General features: G+C 31.6%; 4 protein-coding genes and 1 pseudogene across 4 annotated transcripts; all 5 read left to right on the top strand.

Annotated features, from left to right (window-relative positions):
• The first annotated feature begins 3,480 nt into the window (after window positions 1-3,480).
• LOC127111237 (beta-galactosidase-like) lies at window positions 3,481-5,903 on the top strand (annotated as a pseudogene).
• A 2,664-nt stretch (window positions 5,904-8,567) lies between these two features.
• LOC127115825 (beta-galactosidase-like) lies at window positions 8,568-11,036 on the top strand. The gene has a single exon (XM_051047269.1). The coding sequence runs from the start codon at window positions 8,568-8,570 to the stop codon at window positions 11,034-11,036; it is 2,469 nt and encodes an 822-aa protein (XP_050903226.1).
• Window positions 11,037-13,722: 2,686 nt separating this feature from the next.
• LOC127115824 (beta-galactosidase-like) lies at window positions 13,723-16,191 on the top strand. The gene has a single exon (XM_051047268.1). It carries the CDS (start codon window positions 13,723-13,725, stop codon window positions 16,189-16,191), a length of 2,469 nt encoding a protein of 822 aa, XP_050903225.1.
• Window positions 16,192-18,877: 2,686 nt separating this feature from the next.
• Window positions 18,878-21,346, top strand: LOC127115822 (beta-galactosidase-like). Its single transcript, XM_051047267.1, has one exon. It carries the CDS (start codon window positions 18,878-18,880, stop codon window positions 21,344-21,346), a length of 2,469 nt encoding a protein of 822 aa, XP_050903224.1.
• A 2,832-nt stretch (window positions 21,347-24,178) lies between these two features.
• LOC127111221 (beta-galactosidase-like) lies at window positions 24,179-26,500 on the top strand. Its single transcript, XM_051046179.1, has one exon. It carries the CDS (start codon window positions 24,194-24,196, stop codon window positions 26,498-26,500), a length of 2,307 nt encoding a protein of 768 aa, XP_050902136.1. The 5' UTR covers window positions 24,179-24,193.
• Window positions 26,501-27,440: the final 940 nt, after the last annotated feature.

The raw sequence follows: 27,440 nt of genomic DNA, 5'->3' as shown, positions 1-27,440 counted from the left end.
ACTGTTCAATTGATTGGAAAAAATAATGTTACTATGGATTTGTCAACTAACCTTTGGTCTATAAGGTTGTTTGAATGGTGAGAGGAAACGTTTATATGATTTGCAATCACATGTCGGTGTGTCATGGAACACTAATTCACCTAATATTCCTATTGGGAAACCTATGACTTGGTATAAGTCAGAGTTTAAAGCTCCAGTTGGAAAAACCCTATTGTGGTGGACTTCCAAGGCCTAGGTAAAGGACATGCTTGGGTGAATGGACATAGCATTGGTCGTTATTGGCCTTCTTGGATTACAACTACAAATGGATGCAGTGACACGTGCGATTATCGTGGAAAATATGTAAAGGAAAAGTGCAACACCATTGTGGAGGTCCATCACAAAGGTGGTATCATGTACCAAGGTCATTCTTGAATGATAACATGAACACATTGGTTTTATTTGAAGAAATAGGTGGTAATCCTCAAAGTGTTCAGTTCCAAACGGTGACAATAGGAACTATTTGTGCTAATGTATATGAAGGCTCACAACTAGAACTATCATGCCAAAATGGACAAGTAATTTCACAAATCCAGTTTGCTAGCTTTGGAAATCCACAAGGTCAATGTGGTTCTTTTAAGAAAGGCTCTTGGGAAGCTACAGATAGTCAATCTGTTGTGGAAGCTGCATGCATAGGAAAAACTAATTGGGATTTATAGTCACAAAAGAATGTTTAGTGTTCCATTTGGCGTAACAAATAGTACAGCTAGATTAGCCGTGCAGGTGACATGTTAAGTCATCATTTTCTACAAATTAATGTGAAAATAAACGTTGAATTATCAAAATTGAAATATACATTAAGTTTTTCTCATTAAATAATATCATAAGTTAAACTTGTTTTTCTTTATTTTCAACTTTAATGTAAGTTGTGGTAAAAATAAAAGTTTTTTGAGCAACCGCCCGATCTCTTTCAACCTTTCTACCATGAAACGTTGTATCATTCTTAGAGAAATATAAATCATATATTCTCAAATTAGATCTTATATTTCGGTCACATTAGAGTTCGTTTGGATCTTGGTTGAAATTTTTTGAAATTGCAGTGCAATGTTACAAAAACACATATTGTTGCTTCAAAACATCATGTTAAAAGTTTTTTATTTCTTTCTAATAAAAAACTTGCACCACACATTTTATTTTAATTTTTCAAATAAATCAAATTTTATGCGTCTTTTATTTCTTTTTCTTAGTTTGTGTGTAAGTATGTTTTGTTACTCTTATATGTGCATTTTTGTACTAATGTTTTTTTATAGAACAAATTAGATATATTTATTTGGACAACTAGTTTTTTTGAAACAGTTTTTCACAAGATTGAAGAATATGAATACAAGGATAAACATTATGATTGACTAGAGATATAGTAAATTCCAATTATATATATAACATTGGTAAACTTTCCATAGTAAAGAGTTGTATCTTTATATGAATATTCAATTGTTCAAATATAAAGTGCTTACTTCAATCTCGTTAAAAAAAAATATCTCAAAAAACCAAATGAAAAGCTCGTTAATTAGGAAAAATATTCAACTAGAATTTCATACAAAGAAAGAACCATTTCTTTGTAAAAGAAACTATATGTGATATCATATACATCCTACAATGTTAATTATTCTAAAAAACAACATTAGAAACGTTCGAATTCAAAATCTTACATTCTCTGACAAAACAAGTATTAACTCAAAATGAAAATTCTTCTTGAACATTATTCTAAATCTCACTGAGTTGGTTTTGAAGCAATAAAGACACTCATAACAAGTAACATATTTTATTTGACTTAATCGGACGTGAAAACGTCAATGAGAACTACATGACCCTCACAAGTATCACGATAACGTGTTGGTTGACTAAAATAATTTCATTTTCCAATTCACCCTTACAGACCTCTAACTTTTTGGATGTGAAGTGACATGAGGTTTAAGGTTATGTTCACGACCTCAAACAAAAACAAGCCTACGTCTCAAACATGAACTCCACGACTTGTTAGTTCAGTCCAACAAACAATGTAGATTTGGATAAATATTTCTAAAGCATCTCAACCTCAAGGATAAATAGAAAACCATAACAGTCACTCTTTCACTATCATGGTATGTATCCCTCAGAGGTATAAAATTTGAATTGGCTACCTTCTCATCTTATAAATCGACATACAAAGAACAATTATTTTACGTCCCTTTTAATCTAAATCTTAATTTCACTAAACATGCACGTCTACCATTGAACGAGGTCTCTCTATTTTGAATAAGAATTTTTTTTTATATATGTCTCATACATAACATGTCTCTCGAATTAAAATCATATCTTATAGTATAGCTCGAGCAAGAAACCAACGTGATATAATAAAAAAAATTTATTATATATTTACCGCTGTAAACTATAATTTTAATATAACATAATAAAATATTTTTGTTTGCATGATTAAAAATATATATTTTTGTTTGCGAATCCATTATCTTTTCTTGACTGCAGTGGTAAAATAGTTTCTATTATGAACATTTTGAAAAATATTATAAGAATTTTAAAAATACACAACTTATTAACAAAATCTCCCAAATAGTTTATAATAAATAGTCAGGTGTTTAGTTTTTAATATATGACATGTTTTTCTTTACATTGCATGTTTAATGTTAAGGTATTGATAAAAAAATTTAAATATAATAAATAATTACATTTAATTTTAATGTATCTTATTTTTTATTTATAGAGAGAAGTTTTAATAAAAATCAATTCAATTTGTGAAGACAACTACTATTTTTTTTCATGAAAGTAAAATTAAAATTAAAAGATATTTTTAAGGAGCTATTTTCTTTGTGGAGGGTTAGAGTCTATATAGTCATGTATATATAACTTTCATTTCAGGTCCTTATGAAATACATGATATGATTATATATTATGGTGTTTATATCCGACTCATTTATCATATATATGTTTTCATTTTATCCTAAACAACTTGTTATTAATATTTTAGAATTACCTATCCATTACTCTAGATAAGTTATTATAACAAATTCAAATTAACTAATTTAGATGCATGCGATGAGCCTAATTTTGTTATTCACTAGCTGTCTGTACACTTTTGTGCAGTATTCATTTTTGTCATTCATTATTTTCATTACTAAAATTAGAAATTAATAATTGTATTTGAATAAATAAAGTTAAATGTTTGAAGATTTCTACGACATTGAACTCTTATTTGGTGAGTTTTTATTCACTTCATGTGTGTCTTTTGGTTGTGACCAACTCATGTAACATATTTTTGTGTGAAGAAAAATCTAATTTAGAATATTGATTAGATAGTTCAACACTATTTTTGGGAACAACCAAACTACATTTTCCTATATATTTCATTTTCTCAGTTATAGTATTTCGATAACCAAGACGGGAGAATCATACATGTTTACAATGGGTTCATTATCCTGTTATAACATTATCTTAATGAGTATAATTATGTTGCACTCATGTTTTGCCATAGAGGTTTCTTATGATTCAAAAGCTCTCATTATCAATGGAGAAAGACGTCTTATTTTTTCAGGTGCAATCCATTATCCAAGAAGCACCGTGGAGATGTGGCCTGACCTTATTCAAAAGGCCAAAGATGGTGGCCTTGATGCCATTGAAACTTATATATTTTGGGATCGTCACGAACCTGTTCAACGTGAATATAATTTCTCAGGAAATTTGGATTTTGTCAAATTTTTCAAGCTTATCCAAGAAGCTGGACTATATGCCATTATGAGGATTGGTCCTTATGCATGTGCGGAATGGAACTACGGAGGGATCCCAGTGTGGCTTCACAATATTCCTGGGATTGAGTTAAGGACAGATAATATGGTTTACAAGAACGAAATGCAAATTTTTACGACAAAGATCGTGAATGTGGCAAAAGAAGCAAATTTATTTGCATCACAAGGAGGTCCCATTCTTCTAGCTCAAATTGAGAATGAATATGGAGATATCATGTGGAATTACAAAGATGCAGGGAAGACATACGTTAAATGGTGTGCTCAGATGGCTCTAGCACAAAACATTGGGGTTCCATGGATCATGTGTCAGCAACCTGATGCTCCTCAACCTATCATCAATACTTGCAATGGATACTATTGTCATAATTTTAAACCCAATAACCCAAAAAGTCCTAAAATGTTCACTGAAAATTGGATTGGTTGGTTCCAAAAATGGGGTGAAAAGGTTCCCCATAGAAGTGCTGAAGATTCAGCTTTCTCAGTTGCACGCTTTTTCCAAAATGGAGGTGTCTTAAACAACTACTACATGTACCATGGAGGAACCAACTTTGGCCGCACAGCAGGTGGACCATATATCACAACATCTTATGACTATGATGCACCAATTGACGAGTATGGGAATTTGAATCAACCAAAATGGGGACATCTTAAGCAACTTCATGCAGCAATTAAATTGGGTGAAAATGTTCTTACAAATTATACATCAATAAATGATAAGGATCTGGGAAATGGAATCACACTTACAACATACTCTAATTCCAATGGCGCAAGATTTTGTTTCCTGAGCAATAATGACACTAGCAAAGATGCAAATGTTGACTTACAAAATGATGGTAAATACTTTATTCCTGCCTGGTCCGTCACCATTCTTAATGGATGCAACAAAGAAATTTTCAATACAGCAAAGGTTAACAGTCAAACCTCAATAATGGTGAAAAGGAGTGGTGATAATAGTTCTAATGGACTCACATGGAAATGGAAAATGGAGCCAAGAAAGACACCTTGAATGGAAAGGGAAATATTAAAGCACACGAGCTTTTGGAGCAGAAGGAACTAACCTTGGATGCTAGTGACTATTTATGGTACATGACTAGTGTTGACATCAATGACACTTCAATTTGGAGTAATGCGACTCTCAGTGTGAATACTATGGGCCATACACTTCATGGTTATGTTAATAGGAAGTATATAGGATACCAATTTAGCCAATGGGGAAATAAATTCACTTATGAAACGAAAGTTTCTTTGAAGAATGGAACAAACATTATAACTTTGCTTAGTGCCACCGTCGGGCTTGCAAATTATGGTGCATGGTTTGACGAGATAAAAACGGGCATTTCAGGTGGCACTGTTCAATTGATTGGAAAAAATAATGTTACTATGGATTTGTCAACTAACCTTTGGTCTTATAAGGTTGGTTTGAATGGTGAGAGGAAACGTTTATATGATTTGCAATCACATGTCGGTGTGTCATGGAACACTAATTCACCTAATATTCCTATTGGGAAACCTATGACTTGGTATAAGTCAGAGTTTAAAGCTCCAGTTGGAACAAACCCTATTGTGGTGGACTTCCAAGGCCTAGGTAAAGGACATGCTTGGGTGAATGGACATAGCATTGGTCGTTATTGGCCTTCTTGGATTACAACTACAAATGGATGCAGTGACACGTGCGATTATCGTGGAAAATATGTAAAGGAAAAGTGCAACACCAATTGTGGAGGTCCATCACAAAGGTGGTATCATGTACCAAGGTCATTCTTGAATGATAACATGAACACATTGGTTTTATTTGAAGAAATAGGTGGTAATCCTCAAAGTGTTCAGTTCCAAACGGTGACAATAGGAACTATTTGTGCTAATGTATATGAAGGCTCACAACTAGAACTATCATGCCAAAATGGACAAGTAATTTCACAAATCCAGTTTGCTAGCTTTGGAAATCCACAAGGTCAATGTGGTTCTTTTAAGAAAGGCTCTTGGGAAGCTACAGATAGTCAATCTGTTGTGGAAGCTGCATGCATAGGAAAAACTAATTGTGGATTTATAGTCACAAAAGAAATGTTTAGTGTTCCATTTGGCGTAACAAATAGTACAGCTAGATTAGCCGTGCAGGTGACATGTTAAGTCATCATTTTCTACAAATTAATGTGAAAAATAAACGTTGAATTATCAAAATTGAAATAATACATTAAGTTTTTCTCATTAAATAATATCATAAGTTAAACTTGTTTTTCTTTATTTTCAACTTTAATGTAAGTTGTGGTAAAAATAAAAGTTTTTTGAGCAACCGCCCGATCTCTTTCAACCTTTCTACCATGAAACGTTGTATCATTCTTAGAGAGAAATATAAATCATATATTCTCAAATTAGATCTTATATTTCGGTCACATTAGAGTTCGTTTGGATCTTGGTTGAAATTTTTTGAAATTGCAGTGCAATGTTACAAAAACACATATTGTTGCTTCAAAACATCATGTTAAAAGTTTTTTATTTCTTTCTAATAAAAACTTGCACCACACATTTTATTTTAATTTTTCAAATAAATCAAATTTATGCGTCTTTTATTTCTTTTTCTTAGTTTGTGTGTAAGTATGTTTTGTTACTCTTATATGTGCATTTTTGTACTAATGTTTTTTTATAGAACAAATTAGATATATTTATTTGGACAACTAGTTTTTTTGAAACAGTTTTTCACAAGATTGAAGAATATGAATACAAGGATAAACATTATGATTGACTAGAGATATAGTAAATTCCAATTATATATATAACATTGGTAAACTTTCCATAGTAAAGAGTTGTATCTTTATATGAATATTCAATTGTTCAAATATAAAGTGCTTACTTCAATCTCGTTAAAAAAAATATCTCAAAAAACCAAATGAAAAGCTCGTTAATTAGGAAAAATATTCAACTAGAATTTCATACAAAGAAAGAACCATTTCTTTGTAAAAGAAACTATATGTGATATCATATACATCCTACAATGTTAATTATTCTAAAAAACAACATTAGAAACGTTCGAATTCAAAATCTTACATTCTCTGACAAAACAAGTATTAACTCAAAATGAAAATTCTTCTTGAACATTATTCTAAATCTCACTGAGTTGGTTTTGAAGCAATAAAGACACTCATAACAAGTAACATATTTTATTTGACTTAATCGGACGTGAAAACGTCAATGAGAACTACATGACCCTCACAAGTATCACGATAACGTGTTGGTTGACTAAAATAATTTCATTTTCCAATTCACCCTTACAGACCTCTAACTTTTTGGATGTGAAGTGACATGAGGTTTAAGGTTATGTTCACGACCTCAAACAAAAACAAGCCTACGTCTCAAACATGAACTCCACGACTTGTTAGTTCAGTCCAACAAACAATGTAGATTTGGATAAATATTTCTAAAGCATCTCAACCTCAAGGATAAATAGAAAACCATAACAGTCACTCTTTCACTATCATGGTATGTATCCCTCAGAGGTATAAAATTTGAATTGGCTACCTTCTCATCTTATAAAACGACATACAAAGAACAATTATTTTACGTCCCTTTTAATCTAAATCTTAATTTCACTAAACATGCACGTCTACCATTGAACGAGGTCTCTCTATTTTGAATAAGATTTTTTTTTATATATGTCTCATACATAACATGTCTCTCGAATTAAAATCATATCTTATAGTATAGCTCGAGCAAGAAACCAACGTGATATAATAAAAAAATTTATTATATATTTACCGCTGTAAACTATAATTTTTAATATAACATAATAAAATATTTTTGTTTGCATGATTAAAAAATATATATTTTTGTTTGCGAATCCATTATCTTTTCTTGACTGCAGTGGTAAAATAGTTTCTATTATGAACATTTTGAAAAATATTATAAGAATTTTAAAAATACACAACTTATTAACAAAATCTCCCAAAATAGTTTATAATAAATAGTCAGGTGTTTAGTTTTTAATATATGACATGTTTTTCTTTACATTGCATGTTTAATGTTAAGGTATTGATAAAAAAATTTAAATATAATAAATAATTACATTTAATTTTAATGTATCTTATTTTTTATTTATAGAGAGAGAAGTTTTAATAAAAATCAATTCAATTTGTGAAGACAACTACTATTTTTTTCATGAAAGTAAAATTAAAATTAAAAGATATTTTTAAGGAGCTATTTTCTTTGTGGAGGGTTAGAGTCTATATAGTCATGTATATATAACTTTCATTTCAGGTCCTTATGAAATACATGATATGATTATATATTATGGTGTTTATATCCGACTCATTTATCATATATATGTTTTCATTTTATCCTAAACAACTTGTTATTAATATTTTAGAATTACCTATCCATTACTCTAGATAAGTTATTATAACAAATTCAAATTAACTAATTTAGATGCATGCGATGAGCCTAATTTTGTTATTCACTAGCTGTCTGTACACTTTTGTGCAGTATTCATTTTTGTCATTCATTATTTTCATTACTAAAATTAGAAATTAATAATTGTATTTGAATAAATAAAGTTAAATGTTTGAAGATTTCTACGACATTGAACTCTTATTTGGTGAGTTTTTATTCACTTCATGTGTGTCTTTTGGTTGTGACCAACTCATGTAACATATTTTTGTGTGAAGAAAAATCTAATTTAGAATATTGATTAGATAGTTCAACACTATTTTTGGGAACAACCAAACTACATTTTCCTATATATTTCATTTTCTCAGTTATAGTATTTCGATAACCAAGACGGGAGAATCATACATGTTTACAATGGGTTCATTATCCTGTTATAACATTATCTTAATGAGTATAATTATGTTGCACTCATGTTTTGCCATAGAGGTTTCTTATGATTCAAAAGCTCTCATTATCAATGGAGAAAGACGTCTTATTTTTTCAGGTGCAATCCATTATCCAAGAAGCACCGTGGAGATGTGGCCTGACCTTATTCAAAAGGCCAAAGATGGTGGCCTTGATGCCATTGAAACTTATATATTTTGGGATCGTCACGAACCTGTTCAACGTGAATATAATTTCTCAGGAAATTTGGATTTTGTCAAATTTTTCAAGCTTATCCAAGAAGCTGGACTATATGCCATTATGAGGATTGGTCCTTATGCATGTGCGGAATGGAACTACGGAGGGATCCCAGTGTGGCTTCACAATATTCCTGGGATTGAGTTAAGGACAGATAATATGGTTTACAAGAACGAAATGCAAATTTTTACGACAAAGATCGTGAATGTGGCAAAAGAAGCAAATTTATTTGCATCACAAGGAGGTCCCATTCTTCTAGCTCAAATTGAGAATGAATATGGAGATATCATGTGGAATTACAAAGATGCAGGGAAGACATACGTTAAATGGTGTGCTCAGATGGCTCTAGCACAAAACATTGGGGTTCCATGGATCATGTGTCAGCAACCTGATGCTCCTCAACCTATCATCAATACTTGCAATGGATACTATTGTCATAATTTTAAACCCAATAACCCAAAAAGTCCTAAAATGTTCACTGAAAATTGGATTGGTTGGTTCCAAAAATGGGGTGAAAAGGTTCCCCATAGAAGTGCTGAAGATTCAGCTTTCTCAGTTGCACGCTTTTTCCAAAATGGAGGTGTCTTAAACAACTACTACATGTACCATGGAGGAACCAACTTTGGCCGCACAGCAGGTGGACCATATATCACAACATCTTATGACTATGATGCACCAATTGACGAGTATGGGAATTTGAATCAACCAAAATGGGGACATCTTAAGCAACTTCATGCAGCAATTAAATTGGGTGAAAATGTTCTTACAAATTATACATCAATAAATGATAAGGATCTGGGAAATGGAATCACACTTACAACATACTCTAATTCCAATGGCGCAAGATTTTGTTTCCTGAGCAATAATGACACTAGCAAAGATGCAAATGTTGACTTACAAAATGATGGTAAATACTTTATTCCTGCCTGGTCCGTCACCATTCTTAATGGATGCAACAAAGAAATTTTCAATACAGCAAAGGTTAACAGTCAAACCTCAATAATGGTGAAAAGGAGTGGTGATAATAGTTCTAATGGACTCACATGGAAATGGAAAATGGAGCCAAAGAAAGACACCTTGAATGGAAAGGGAAATATTAAAGCACACGAGCTTTTGGAGCAGAAGGAACTAACCTTGGATGCTAGTGACTATTTATGGTACATGACTAGTGTTGACATCAATGACACTTCAATTTGGAGTAATGCGACTCTCAGTGTGAATACTATGGGCCATACACTTCATGGTTATGTTAATAGGAAGTATATAGGATACCAATTTAGCCAATGGGGAAATAAATTCACTTATGAAACGAAAGTTTCTTTGAAGAATGGAACAAACATTATAACTTTGCTTAGTGCCACCGTCGGGCTTGCAAATTATGGTGCATGGTTTGACGAGATAAAAACGGGCATTTCAGGTGGCACTGTTCAATTGATTGGAAAAAATAATGTTACTATGGATTTGTCAACTAACCTTTGGTCTTATAAGGTTGGTTTGAATGGTGAGAGGAAACGTTTATATGATTTGCAATCACATGTCGGTGTGTCATGGAACACTAATTCACCTAATATTCCTATTGGGAAACCTATGACTTGGTATAAGTCAGAGTTTAAAGCTCCAGTTGGAACAAACCCTATTGTGGTGGACTTCCAAGGCCTAGGTAAAGGACATGCTTGGGTGAATGGACATAGCATTGGTCGTTATTGGCCTTCTTGGATTACAACTACAAATGGATGCAGTGACACGTGCGATTATCGTGGAAAATATGTAAAGGAAAAGTGCAACACCAATTGTGGAGGTCCATCACAAAGGTGGTATCATGTACCAAGGTCATTCTTGAATGATAACATGAACACATTGGTTTTATTTGAAGAAATAGGTGGTAATCCTCAAAGTGTTCAGTTCCAAACGGTGACAATAGGAACTATTTGTGCTAATGTATATGAAGGCTCACAACTAGAACTATCATGCCAAAATGGACAAGTAATTTCACAAATCCAGTTTGCTAGCTTTGGAAATCCACAAGGTCAATGTGGTTCTTTTAAGAAAGGCTCTTGGGAAGCTACAGATAGTCAATCTGTTGTGGAAGCTGCATGCATAGGAAAAACTAATTGTGGATTTATAGTCACAAAAGAAATGTTTAGTGTTCCATTTGGCGTAACAAATAGTACAGCTAGATTAGCCGTGCAGGTGACATGTTAAGTCATCATTTTCTACAAATTAATGTGAAAAATAAACGTTGAATTATCAAAATTGAAATAATACATTAAGTTTTTCTCATTAAATAATATCATAAGTTAAACTTGTTTTTCTTTATTTTCAACTTTAATGTAAGTTGTGGTAAAAATAAAAGTTTTTTGAGCAACCGCCCGATCTCTTTCAACCTTTCTACCATGAAACGTTGTATCATTCTTAGAGAGAAATATAAATCATATATTCTCAAATTAGATCTTATATTTCGGTCACATTAGAGTTCGTTTGGATCTTGGTTGAAATTTTTTGAAATTGCAGTGCAATGTTACAAAAACACATATTGTTGCTTCAAAACATCATGTTAAAAGTTTTTTATTTCTTTCTAATAAAAAACTTGCACCACACATTTTATTTTAATTTTTCAAATAAATCAAATTTTATGCGTCTTTTATTTCTTTTTCTTAGTTTGTGTGTAAGTATGTTTTGTTACTCTTATATGTGCATTTTTGTACTAATGTTTTTTTATAGAACAAATTAGATATATTTATTTGGACAACTAGTTTTTTTGAAACAGTTTTTCACAAGATTGAAGAATATGAATACAAGGATAAACATTATGATTGACTAGAGATATAGTAAATTCCAATTATATATATAACATTGGTAAACTTTCCATAGTAAAGAGTTGTATCTTTATATGAATATTCAATTGTTCAAATATAAAGTGCTTACTTCAATCTCGTTAAAAAAAATATCTCAAAAAACCAAATGAAAAGCTCGTTAATTAGGAAAAATATTCAACTAGAATTTCATACAAAGAAAGAACCATTTCTTTGTAAAAGAAACTATATGTGATATCATATACATCCTACAATGTTAATTATTCTAAAAAACAACATTAGAAACGTTCGAATTCAAAATCTTACATTCTCTGACAAAACAAGTATTAACTCAAAATGAAAATTCTTCTTGAACATTATTCTAAATCTCACTGAGTTGGTTTTGAAGCAATAAAGACACTCATAACAAGTAACATATTTTATTTGACTTAATCGGACGTGAAAACGTCAATGAGAACTACATGACCCTCACAAGTATCACGATAACGTGTTGGTTGACTAAAATAATTTCATTTTCCAATTCACCCTTACAGACCTCTAACTTTTTGGATGTGAAGTGACATGAGGTTTAAGGTTATGTTCACGACCTCAAACAAAAACAAGCCTACGTCTCAAACATGAACTCCACGACTTGTTAGTTCAGTCCAACAAACAATGTAGATTTGGATAAATATTTCTAAAGCATCTCAACCTCAAGGATAAATAGAAAACCATAACAGTCACTCTTTCACTATCATGGTATGTATCCCTCAGAGGTATAAAATTTGAATTGGCTACCTTCTCATCTTATAAAACGACATACAAAGAACAATTACTTTACGTCCCTTTTAATCTAAATCTTAATTTCACTAAACATGCACGTCTACCATTGAACGAGGTCTCTCTATTTTGAATAAGATTTTTTTTTTATATATGTCTCATACATAACATGTCTCTCGAATTAAAATCATATCTTATAGTATAGCTCGAGCAAGAAACCAACGTGATATAATAAAAAAAAAATATTATATATTTACCGCTGTAAACTATAATTTTTAATATAACATAATAAAATATTTTTGTTTGCATGATTAAAAAATATATATTTTTGTTTGCGAATCCATTATCTTTTCTTGACTGCAGTGGTAAAATAGTTTCTATTATGAACATTTTGAAAAATATTATAAGAATTTTAAAAATACACAACTTATTAACAAAATCTCCCAAAATAGTTTATAATAAATAGTGAGGTGTTTAGTTTTTAATATATGACATGTTTTTCTTTACATTGCATGTTTAATGTTAAGGTATTGATAAAAAAATTTAAATATAATAAATAATTACATTTAATTTTAATGTATCTTATTTTTTATTTATAGAGAGAGAAGTTTTAATAAAAATCAATTCAATTTGTGAAGACAACTACTATTTTTTTCATGAAAGTAAAATTAAAATTAAAAGATATTTTTAAGGAGCTATTTTCTTTGTGGAGGGTTAGAGTCTATATAGTCATGTATATATAACTTTCATTTCAGGTCCTTATGAAATACATGATATGATTATATATTATGGTGTTTATATCCGACTCATTTATCATATATATGTTTTCATTTTATCCTAAACCACTGTGTAACCCTGAACAACTTGTTATTAATATTTTAGAATTACCTATCCATTACTCTAGATAAGTTATTATAACAAATTCAAATTAACTAATTTAGATGCATGCGATGAGCCTAATTTTGTTATTCACTAGCTGTCTGTACACTTTTGTGCAGTATTCATTTTTGTCATTCATTATTTTCATTACTAAAATTAGAAATTAATAATTGTATTTGAATAAATAAAGTTAAATGTTTGAAGATTTCTACGACATTGAACTCTTATTTGGTGAGTTTTTATTCACTTCATGTGTGTCTTTTGGTTGTGACCAACTCATGTAACATATTTTTGTGTGAAGAAAAATCTAATTTAGAATATTGATTAGATAGTTCAACACTATTTTTGGGAACAACCAAACTACATTTTCCTATATATTTCATTTTCTCAGTTATAGTATTTCGATAACCAAGACGGGAGAATCATACATGTTTACAATGGGTTCATTATCCTGTTATAACATTATCTTAATGAGTATAATTATGTTGCACTCATGTTTTGCCATAGAGGTTTCTTATGATTCAAAAGCTCTCATTATCAATGGAGAAAGACGTCTTATTTTTTCAGGTGCAATCCATTATCCAAGAAGCACCGTGGAGATGTGGCCTGACCTTATTCAAAAGGCCAAAGATGGTGGCCTTGATGCCATTGAAACTTATATATTTTGGGATCGTCACGAACCTGTTCAACGTGAATATAATTTCTCAGGAAATTTGGATTTTGTCAAATTTTTCAAGCTTATCCAAGAAGCTGGACTATATGCCATTATGAGGATTGGTCCTTATGCATGTGCGGAATGGAACTACGGAGGGATCCCAGTGTGGCTTCACAATATTCCTGGGATTGAGTTAAGGACAGATAATATGGTTTACAAGAACGAAATGCAAATTTTTACGACAAAGATCGTGAATGTGGCAAAAGAAGCAAATTTATTTGCATCACAAGGAGGTCCCATTCTTCTAGCTCAAATTGAGAATGAATATGGAGATATCATGTGGAATTACAAAGATGCAGGGAAGACATACGTTAAATGGTGTGCTCAGATGGCTCTAGCACAAAACATTGGGGTTCCATGGATCATGTGTCAGCAACCTGATGCTCCTCAACCTATCATCAATACTTGCAATGGATACTATTGTCATAATTTTAAACCCAATAACCCAAAAAGTCCTAAAATGTTCACTGAAAATTGGATTGGTTGGTTCCAAAAATGGGGTGAAAAGGTTCCCCATAGAAGTGCTGAAGATTCAGCTTTCTCAGTTGCACGCTTTTTCCAAAATGGAGGTGTCTTAAACAACTACTACATGTACCATGGAGGAACCAACTTTGGCCGCACAGCAGGTGGACCATATATCACAACATCTTATGACTATGATGCACCAATTGACGAGTATGGGAATTTGAATCAACCAAAATGGGGACATCTTAAGCAACTTCATGCAGCAATTAAATTGGGTGAAAATGTTCTTACAAATTATACATCAATAAATGATAAGGATCTGGGAAATGGAATCACACTTACAACATACTCTAATTCCAATGGCGCAAGATTTTGTTTCCTGAGCAATAATGACACTAGCAAAGATGCAAATGTTGACTTACAAAATGATGGTAAATACTTTATTCCTGCCTGGTCCGTCACCATTCTTAATGGATGCAACAAAGAAATTTTCAATACAGCAAAGGTTAACAGTCAAACCTCAATAATGGTGAAAAGGAGTGGTGATAATAGTTCTAATGGACTCACATGGAAATGGAAAATGGAGCCAAAGAAAGACACCTTGAATGGAAAGGGAAATATTAAAGCACACGAGCTTTTGGAGCAGAAGGAACTAACCTTGGATGCTAGTGACTATTTATGGTACATGACTAGTGTTGACATCAATGACACTTCAATTTGGAGTAATGCGACTCTCAGTGTGAATACTATGGGCCATACACTTCATGGTTATGTTAATAGGAAGTATATAGGATACCAATTTAGCCAATGGGGAAATAAATTCACTTATGAAACGAAAGTTTCTTTGAAGAATGGAACAAACATTATAACTTTGCTTAGTGCCACCGTCGGGCTTGCAAATTATGGTGCATGGTTTGACGAGATAAAAACGGGCATTTCAGGTGGCACTGTTCAATTGATTGGAAAAAATAATGTTACTATGGATTTGTCAACTAACCTTTGGTCTTATAAGGTTGGTTTGAATGGTGAGAGGAAACGTTTATATGATTTGCAATCACATGTCGGTGTGTCATGGAACACTAATTCACCTAATATTCCTATTGGGAAACCTATGACTTGGTATAAGTCAGAGTTTAAAGCTCCAGTTGGAACAAACCCTATTGTGGTGGACTTCCAAGGCCTAGGTAAAGGACATGCTTGGGTGAATGGACATAGCATTGGTCGTTATTGGCCTTCTTGGATTACAACTACAAATGGATGCAGTGACACGTGCGATTATCGTGGAAAATATGTAAAGGAAAAGTGCAACACCAATTGTGGAGGTCCATCACAAAGGTGGTATCATGTACCAAGGTCATTCTTGAATGATAACATGAACACATTGGTTTTATTTGAAGAAATAGGTGGTAATCCTCAAAGTGTTCAGTTCCAAACGGTGACAATAGGAACTATTTGTGCTAATGTATATGAAGGCTCACAACTAGAACTATCATGCCAAAATGGACAAGTAATTTCACAAATCCAGTTTGCTAGCTTTGGAAATCCACAAGGTCAATGTGGTTCTTTTAAGAAAGGCTCTTGGGAAGCTACAGATAGTCAATCTGTTGTGGAAGCTGCATGCATAGGAAAAACTAATTGTGGATTTATAGTCACAAAAGAAATGTTTAGTGTTCCATTTGGCGTAACAAATAGTACAGCTAGATTAGCCGTGCAGGTGACATGTTAAGTCATCATTTTCTACAAATTAATGTGAAAAATAAACGTTGAATTATCAAAATTGAAATAATACATTAAGTTTTTCTCATTAAATAATATCATAAGTTAAACTTGTTTTTCTTTATTTTCAACTTTAATGTAAGTTGTGGTAAAAATAAAAGTTTTTTGAGCAACCGCCCGATCTCTTTCAACCTTTCTACCATGAAACGTTGTATCATTCTTAGAGAGAAATATAAATCATATATTCTCAAATTAGATCTTATATTTCGGTCACATTAGAGTTCGTTTGGATCTTGGTTGAAATTTTTTGAAATTGCAGTGCAATGTTACAAAAACACATATTGTTGCTTCAAAACATCATGTTAAAAGTTTTTTATTTCTTTCTAATAAAAAACTTGCACCACACATTTTATTTTAATTTTTCAAATAAATCAAATTTTATGCGTCTTTTATTTCTTTTTCTTAGTTTGTGTGTAAGTATGTTTTGTTACTCTTATATGTGCATTTTTGTACTAATGTTTTTTTATAGAACAAATTAGATATATTTATTTGGACAACTAGTTTTTTTGAAACAGTTTTTCACAAGATTGAAGAATATGAATACAAGGATAAACATTATGATTGACTAGAGATATAGTAAATTCCAATTATATATATAACATTGGTAAACTTTCCATAGTAAAGAGTTGTATCTTTATATGAATATTCAATTGTTCAAATATAAAGTGCTTACTTCAATCTCGTTAAAAAAAATATCTCAAAAAACCAAATGAAAAGCTCGTTAATTAGGAAAAATATTCAACTAGAATTTCATACAAAGAAAGAACCATTTCTTTGTAAAAGAAACTATATGTGATATCATATACATCCTACAATGTTAATTATTCTAAAAAACAACATTAGAAACGTTCGAATTCAAAATCTTACATTCTCTGACAAAACAAGTATTAACTCAAAATGAAAATTCTTCTTGAACATTATTCTAAATCTCACTGAGTTGGTTTTGAAGCAATAAAGACACTCATAACAAGTAACATATTTTATTTGACTTAATCGGACGTGAAAACGTCAATGAGAACTACATGACCCTCACAAGTATCACGATAACGTGTTGGTTGACTAAAATAATTTCATTTTCCAATTCACCCTTACAGACCTCTAACTTTTTGGATGTGAAGTGACATGAGGTTTAAGGTTATGTTCACGACCTCAAACAAAAACAAGCCTACGTCTCAAACATGAACTCCACGACTTGTTAGTTCAGTCCAACAAACAATGTAGATTTGGATAAATATTTCTAAAGCATCTCAACCTCAAGGATAAATAGAAAACCATAACAGTCACTCTTTCACTATCATGGTATGTATCCCTCAGAGGTATAAAATTTGAATTGGCTACCTTCTCATCTTATAAATCGACATACAAAGAACAATTATTTTACGTCCCTTTTAATCTAAATCTTAATTTCACTAAACATGCACGTCTACCATTGAACGAGGTCTCTCTATTTTGAATAAGATTTTTTTTTTATATATGTCTCATACATAACATGTCTCTCGAATTAAAATCATATCTTATAGTATAGCTCGAGCAAGAAACCAACGTGATATAATAATAAAAAATTATTATATATTTACCGCTGTAAACTATAATTTTTAATATAACATAATAAAATATTTTTGTTTGCATGATTAAAATATATATATTTTTGTTTGCGAATCCATTATCTTTTCTTGACTGCAGTGGTAAAATAGTTTCTATTATGAACATTTTGAAAAATATTATAAGAATTTTAAAAATACACAACTTATTAACAAAATCTCCCAAAATAGTTTATAATAAATAGTCAGGTGTTTAGTTTTTAATATATGACATGTTTTTCTTTACATTGCATGTTTAATGTTAAGGTATTGATAAAAAAATTTAAATATAATAAATAATTACATTTAATTTTAATGTATCTTATTTTTTATTTATATAGAGAGAAGTTTTAATAAAAATCAATTCAATTTGTGAAGACAACTACTATTTTTTTCATGAAAGTAAAATTAAAATTAAAAGATATTTTTAAGGAGCTATTTTCTTTGTGGAGGGTTAGAGTCTATATAGTCATGTATATATAACTTTCATTTCAGGTCCTTATGAAATACATGATATGATTATATATTATGGTGTTTATATCCGACTCATTTATCATATATATGTTTTCATTTTATCCTAAACCACTGTGTAACCCTGAACAACTTGTTATTAATATTTTAGAATTACCTATCCATTACTCTAGATAAGTTATTATAACAAATTCAAATTAACTAATTTAGATGCATGCGATGAGCCTAATTTTGTTATTCACTAGCTGTCTGTACACTTTTGTGCAGTATTCATTTTTGTCATTCATTATTTTCATTACTAAAATTAGAAATTAATAATTGTATTTGAATAAATAAAGTTAAATGTTTGAAGATTTCTACGACATTGAACTCTTATTTGGTGAGTTTTTATTCACTTCATGTGTGTCTTTTGGTTGTGACCAACTCATGTAACATATTTTTGTGTGAAGAAAAATCTAATTTAGAATATTGATTAGATAGTTCAACACTATTTTTGGGAACAACCAAACTACATTTTCCTATATATTTCATTTTCTCAGTTATAGTATTTCGATAACCAAGACGGGAGAATCATACATGTTTACAATGGGTTCATTATCCTGTTATAACATTATCTTAATGAGTATAATTATGTTGCACTCATGTTTTGCCATAGAGGTTTCTTATGATTCAAAAGCTCTCATTATCAATGGAGAAAGACGTCTTATTTTTTCAGGTGCAATCCATTATCCAAGAAGCACCGTGGAGATGTGGCCTGACCTTATTCAAAAGGCCAAAGATGGTGGCCTTGATGCCATTGAAACTTATATATTTTGGGATCGTCACGAACCTGTTCAACGTGAATATAATTTCTCAGGAAATTTGGATTTTGTCAAATTTTTCAAGCTTATCCAAGAAGCTGGACTATATGCCATTATGAGGATTGGTCCTTATGCATGTGCGGAATGGAACTACGGAGGGATCCCAGTGTGGCTTCACAATATTCCTGGGATTGAGTTAAGGACAGATAATATGGTTTACAAGAACGAAATGCAAATTTTTACGACAAAGATCGTGAATGTGGCAAAAGAAGCAAATTTATTTGCATCACAAGGAGGTCCCATTCTTCTAGCTCAAATTGAGAATGAATATGGAGATATCATGTGGAATTACAAAGATGCAGGGAAGACATACGTTAAATGGTGTGCTCAGATGGCTCTAGCACAAAACATTGGGGTTCCATGGATCATGTGTCAGCAACCTGATGCTCCTCAACCTATCATCAATACTTGCAATGGATACTATTGTCATAATTTTAAACCCAATAACCCAAAAAGTCCTAAAATGTTCACTGAAAATTGGATTGGTTGGTTCCAAAAATGGGGTGAAAAGGTTCCCCATAGAAGTGCTGAAGATTCAGCTTTCTCAGTTGCACGCTTTTTCCAAAATGGAGGTGTCTTAAACAACTACTACATGTACCATGGAGGAACCAACTTTGGCCGCACAGCAGGTGGACCATATATCACAACATCTTATGACTATGATGCACCAATTGACGAGTATGGGAATTTGAATCAACCAAAATGGGGACATCTTAAGCAACTTCATGCAGCAATTAAATTGGGTGAAAATGTTCTTACAAATTATACATCAATAAATGATAAGGATCTGGGAAATGGAATCACACTTACAACATACTCTAATTCCAATGGCGCAAGATTTTGTTTCCTGAGCAATAATGACACTAGCAAAGATGCAAATGTTGACTTACAAAATGATGGTAAATACTTTATTCCTGCCTGGTCCGTCACCATTCTTAATGGATGCAACAAAGAAATTTTCAATACAGCAAAGGTTAACAGTCAAACCTCAATAATGGTGAAAAGGAGTGGTGATAATAGTTCTAATGGACTCACATGGAAATGGAAAATGGAGCCAAAGAAAGACACCTTGAATGGAAAGGGAAATATTAAAGCACACGAGCTTTTGGAGCAGAAGGAACTAACCTTGGATGCTAGTGACTATTTATGGTACATGACTAGTGTTGACATCAATGACACTTCAATTTGGAGTAATGCGACTCTCAGTGTGAATACTATGGGCCATACACTTCATGGTTATGTTAATAGGAAGTATATAGGATACCAATTTAGCCAATGGGGAAATAAATTCACTTATGAAACGAAAGTTTCTTTGAAGAATGGAACAAACATTATAACTTTGCTTAGTGCCACCGTCGGGCTTGCAAATTATGGTGCATGGTTTGACGAGATAAAAACGGGCATTTCAGGTGGCACTGTTCAATTGATTGGAAAAAATAATGTTACTATGGATTTGTCAACTAACCTTTGGTCTTATAAGGTTGGTTTGAATGGTGAGAGGAAACGTTTATATGATTTGCAATCACATGTCGGTGTGTCATGGAACACTAATTCACCTAATATTCCTATTGGGAAACCTATGACTTGGTATAAGTCAGAGTTTAAAGCTCCAGTTGGAACAAACCCTATTGTGGTGGACTTCCAAGGCCTAGGTAAAGGACATGCTTGGGTGAATGGACATAGCATTGGTCGTTATTGGCCTTCTTGGATTACAACTACAAATGGATGCAGTGACACGTGCGATTATCGTGGAAAATATGTAAAGGAAAAGTGCAACACCAATTGTGGAGGTCCATCACAAAGGTGGTATCATGTACCAAGGTCATTCTTGAATGATAACATGAACACATTGGTTTTATTTGAAGAAATAGGTGGTAATCCTCAAAGTGTTCAGTTCCAAACGGTGACAATAGGAACTATTTGTGCTAATGTATATGAAGGCTCACAACTAGAACTATCATGCCAAAATGGACAAGTAATTTCACAAATCCAGTTTGCTAGCTTTGGAAATCCACAAGGTCAATGTGGTTCTTTTAAGAAAGGCTCTTGGGAAGCTACAGATAGTCAATCTGTTGTGGAAGCTGCATGCATAGGAAAAACTAATTGTGGATTTATAGTCACAAAAGAAATGTTTAGTGTTCCATTTGGCGTAACAAATAGTACAGCTAGATTAGCCGTGCAGGTGACATGTTAAGTCATCATTTTCTACAAATTAATGTGAAAAATAAACGTTGAATTATCAAAATTGAAATAATACATTAAGTTTTTCTCATTAAATAATATCATAAGTTAAACTTGTTTTTCTTTATTTTCAACTTTAATGTAAGTTGTGGTAAAAATAAAAGTTTTTTGAGCAACCGCCCGATCTCTTTCAACCTTTCTACCATGAAACGTTGTATCATTCTTAGAGAGAAATATAAATCATATATTCTCAAATTAGATCTTATATTTCGGTCACATTAGAGTTCGTTTGGATCTTGGTTGAAATTTTTTGAAATTGCAGTGCAATGTTACAAAAACACATATTGTTGCTTCAAAACATCATGTTAAAAGTTTTTTATTTCTTTCTAATAAAAAACTTGCACCACACATTTTATTTTAATTTTTCAAATAAATCAAATTTTATGCGTCTTTTATTTCTTTTTCTTAGTTTGTGTGTAAGTATGTTTTGTTACTCTTATATGTGCATTTTTGTACTAATGTTTTTTTATAGAACAAATTAGATATATTTATTTGGACAACTAGTTTTTTTGAAACAGTTTTTCACAAGATTGAAGAATATGAATACAAGGATAAACATTATGATTGACTAGAGATATAGTAAATTCCAATTATATATATAACATTGGTAAACTTTCCATAGTAAAGAGTTGTATCTTTATATGAATATTCAATTGTTCAAATATAAAGTGCTTACTTCAATCTCGTTAAAAAAAATATCTCAAAAAACCAAATGAAAAGCTCGTTAATTAGGAAAAATATTCAACTAGAATTTCATACAAAGAAAGAACCATTTCTTTGTAAAAGAAACTATATGTGATATCATATACATCCTACAATGTTAATTATTCTAAAAAACAACATTAGAAACGTTCGAATTCAAAATCTTACATTCTCTGACAAAACAAGTATTAACTCAAAATGAAAATTCTTCTTGAACATTATTCTAAATCTCACTGAGTTGGTTTTGAAGCAATAAAGACACTCATAACAAGTAACATATTTTATTTGACTTAATCGGACGTGAAAACGTCAATGAGAACTACATGACCCTCACAAGTATCACGATAACGTGTTGGTTGACTAAAATAATTTCATTTTCCAATTCACCCTTACAGACCTCTAACTTTTTGGATGTGAAGTGACATGAGGTTTAAGGTTATGTTCACGACCTCAAACAAAAACAAGCCTACGTCTCAAACATGAACTCCACGACTTGTTAGTTCAGTCCAACAAACAATGTAGATTTGGATAAATATTTCTAAAGCATCTCAACCTCAAGGATAAATAGAAAACCATAACAGTCACTCTTTCACTATCATGGTATGTATCCCTCAGAGGTATAAAATTTGAATTGGCTACCTTCTCATCTTATAAATCGACATACAAAGAACAATTATTTTACGTCCCTTTTAATCTAAATCTTAATTTCACTAAACATGCACGTCTACCATTGAACGAGGTCTCTCTATTTTGAATAAGAATTTTTTTTTATATATGTCTCATACATAACATGTCTCTCGAATTAAAATCATATCTTATAGTATAGCTCGAGCAAGAAACCAACGTGATATAATAATAAAAAATTATTATATATTTACCGCTGTAAACTATAATTTTTAATATAACATAATAAAATATTTTTGTTTGCATGATTAAAATATATATATTTTTGTTTGCGAATCCATTATCTTTTCTTGACTGCAGTGGTAAAATAGTTTCTATTATGAACATTTTGAAAAATATTATAAGAATTTTAAAAATACACAACTTATTAACAAAATCTCCCAAAATAGTTTATAATAAATAGTCAGGTGTTTAGTTTTTAATATATGACATGTTTTTCTTTACATTGCATGTTTAATGTTAAGGTATTGATAAAAAAATTAAATATAATAAATAATTACATTTAATTTTAATGTATCTTATTTTTTATTTATATAGAGAGAAGTTTTAATAAAAATCAATTCAATTTGTGAAGACAACTACTATTTTTTTCATGAAAGTAAAATTAAAATTAAAAGATATTTTTAAGGAGCTATTTTCTTTGTGGAGGGTTAGAGTCTATATAGTCATGTATATATAACTTTCATTTCAGGTCCTTATGAAATACATGATATGATTATATATTATGGTGTTTATATCCGACTCATTTATCATATATATGTTTTCATTTTATCCTAAACCACTGTGTAACCCTGAACAACTTGTTATTAATATTTTAGAATTACCTATCCATTACTCTAGATAAGTTATTATAGCAAATTCAAATTAACTAATTTAGATGCATGCGATGAGCCTAATTTTGTTATTCACTAGCTGTCTGTACACTTTTGTGCAGTATTCATTTTTGTCATTCATTATTTTCATTACTAAAATTAGAAATTAATAATTGTATTTGAATAAATAAAGTTAAATGTTTGAAGATTTCTACGACATTGAACTCTTATTTGGTGAGTTTTTATTCACTTCATGTGTGTCTTTTGGTTGTGACCAACTCATGTAACATATTTTTGTGTGAAGAAAAATCTAATTTAGAATATTGATTAGATAGTTCAACACTATTTTTGGGAACAACCAAACTACATTTTCCTATATATTTCATTTTCTCAGTTATAGTATTTCGATAACCAAGACGGGAGAATCATACATGTTTACAATGGGTTCATTATCCTGTTATAACATTATCTTAATGAGTATAATTATGTTGCACTCATGTTTTGCCATAGAGGTTTCTTATGATTCAAAAGCTCTCATTATCAATGGAGAAAGACGTCTTATTTTTTCAGGTGCAATCCATTATCCAAGAAGCACCGTGGAGATGTGGCCTGACCTTATTCAAAAGGCCAAAGATGGTGGCCTTGATGCCATTGAAACTTATATATTTTGGGATCGTCACGAACCTGTTCAACGTGAATATAATTTCTCAGGAAATTTGGATTTTGTCAAATTTTTCAAGCTTATCCAAGAAGCTGGACTATATGCCATTATGAGGATTGGTCCTTATGCATGTGCGGAATGGAACTACGGAGGGATCCCAGTGTGGCTTCACAATATTCCTGGGATTGAGTTAAGGACAGATAATATGGTTTACAAGAACGAAATGCAAATTTTTACGACAAAGATCGTGAATGTGGCAAAAGAAGCAAATTTATTTGCATCACAAGGAGGTCCCATTCTTCTAGCTCAAATTGAGAATGAATATGGAGATATCATGTGGAATTACAAAGATGCAGGGAAGACATACGTTAAATGGTGTGCTCAGATGGCTCTAGCACAAAACATTGGGGTTCCATGGATCATGTGTCAGCAACCTGATGCTCCTCAACCTATCATCAATACTTGCAATGGATACTATTGTCATAATTTTAAACCCAATAACCCAAAAAGTCCTAAAATGTTCACTGAAAATTGGATTGGTTGGTTCCAAAAATGGGGTGAAAAGGTTCCCCATAGAAGTGCTGAAGATTCAGCTTTCTCAGTTGCACGCTTTTTCCAAAATGGAGGTGTCTTAAACAACTACTACATGTACCATGGAGGAACCAACTTTGGCCGCACAGCAGGTGGACCATATATCACAACATCTTATGACTATGATGCACCAATTGATGAGTATGGGAATTTGAATCAACCAAAATGGGGACATCTTAAGCAACTTCATGCAGCAATTAAATTGGGTGAAAATGTTCTTACAAGTTATACATCAATAAATGATAAGGATCTGGGAAATGGAATCACACTTACAACATACTCTAATTCCAATGGCGCAAGATTTTGTTTCCTGAGCAATAATGACACTAGCAAAGATGCAAATGTTGACTTACAAAATGATGGTAAATACTTTATTCCTGCCTGGTCCGTCACCATTCTTAATGGATGCAACAAAGAAATTTTCAATACAGCAAAGGTTAACAGTCAAACCTCAATAATGGTGAAAAGGAGTGGTGATAATAGTTCTAATGGACTCACATGGAAATGGAAAATGGAGCCAAAGAAAGACACCTTGAATGGAAAGGGAAATATTAAAGCACACGAGCTTTTGGAGCAGAAGGAACTAACCTTGGATGCTAGTGACTATTTATGGTACATGACTAGTGTTGACATCAATGACACTTCAATTTGGAGTAATGCGACTCTCAGTGTGAATACTATGGGCCATATACTTCATGGTTATGTTAATAGGAAGTATATAGGATACCAATTTAGCCAATGGGGAAATAAATTCACTTATGAAACGGAAGTTTCTTTGAAGAATGGAACAAACATTATAACTTTGCTTAGTGCCACCGTCGGGCTTGCAAATTATGGTGCATGGTTTGACGAGATAAAAACGGGCATTTCAGGTGGCAGTGTTCAATTGATTGGAAAAAATAATGTTACTATGGATTTGTCAACTAACCTTTGGTCTTATAAGGTTGGTTTGAATGGTGAGAGGAAACGTTTATATGATTTGCAATCACATGTCGGTGTGTCATGGAACACTAATTCACCTAATATTCCTATTGGGAAACCTATGACTTGGTATAAGTCAGAGTTTAAAGCTCCAGTTGGAACAAACCCTATTGTGGTGGACTTCCAAGGCCTAGGTAAAGGACATGCTTGGGTGAATGGACATAGCATTGGTCGTTATTGGCCTTCTTGGATTACAACTACAAATGGATGCAGTGACACGTGCGATTATCGTGGAAAATATGTAAAGGAAAAGTGCAACACCAATTGTGGAGGTCCATCACAAAGGTGGTATCATGTACCAAGGTCATTCTTGAATGATAACATGAACACATTGGTTTTATTTGAAGAAATAGGTGGTAATCCTCAAAGTGTTCAGTTCCAAACGGTGACAATAGGAACTATTTGTGCTAATGTATATGAAGGCTCACAACTAGAACTATCATGCCAAAATGGACAAGTAATTTCACAAATCCAGTTTGCTAGCTTTGGAAATCCACAAGGTCAATGTGGTTCTTTTAAGAAAGGCTCTTGGGAAGCTACAGATAGTCAATCTGTTGTGGAAGCTGCATGCATAGGAAAAACTAATTGTGGATTTATAGTCACAAAAGAAATGTTTAGTGTTCCATTTGGCGTAACAAATAGTACAGCTAGATTAGCCGTGCAGGTGACATGTTAAGTCATCATTTTCTACAAATTAATGTGAAAAATAAACGTTGAATTATCAAAATTGAAATAATACATTAAGTTTTTCTCATTAAATAATATCATAAGTTAAACTTGTTTTTCTTTATTTTCAACTTTAATGTAAGTTGTGGTAAAAATAAAAGTTTTTTGAGCAACCGCCCGATCTCTTTCAACCTTTCTACCATGAAACGTTGTATCATTCTTAGAGAGAAATATAAATCATATATTCTCAAATTAGATCTTATATTTCGGTCACATTAGAGTTCGTTTGGATCTTGGTTGAAATTTTTTGAAATTGCAGTGCAATGTTACAAAAACACATATTGTTGCTTCAAAACATCATGTTAAAAGTTTTTTTATTTCTTTCTAATAAAAAACTTGCACCACACATTTTATTTTAATTTTTCAAATAAATCAAATTTTATGCGTCTTTTATTTCTTTTTCTTAGTTTGTGTGTAAGTATGTTTTGTTACTCTTATATGTGCATTTTTGTACTAATGTTTTTTTATAGAACAAATTAGATATATTTATTTGGACAACTAGTTTTTTTGAAACAGTTTTTCACAAGATTGAAGAATATGAATACAAGGATAAACATTATGATTGACTAGAGATATAGTAAATTCCAATTATATATATAACATTGGTAAACTTTCCATAGTAAAGAGTTGTATCTTTATATGAATATTCAATTGTTCAAATATAAAGTGCTTACTTCAATCTCGTTAAAAAAAATATCTCAAAAAACCAAATGAATAGCTCGTTAATTAGGAAAAATATTCAACTAGAATTTCATACAAAGAAAGAACCATTTCTTTGTAAAAGAAACTATATGTGATATCATATACATCCTACAATGTTAATTATTCTAAAAAACAACATTAGAAACGTTCGAATTCAAAATCTTACATTCTCTGACAAAACAAGTATT

The sequence above is a fragment of the Lathyrus oleraceus genome, chromosome 1 (assembly GCF_024323335.1).
Source record: "Lathyrus oleraceus cultivar Zhongwan6 chromosome 1, CAAS_Psat_ZW6_1.0, whole genome shotgun sequence".
Lineage (NCBI taxonomy): Eukaryota > Viridiplantae > Streptophyta > Magnoliopsida > Fabales > Fabaceae > Lathyrus > Lathyrus oleraceus.
Note: the sequence above shows the minus strand (reverse complement) of the source record. Positions and strands in the feature narration are given on the sequence as shown.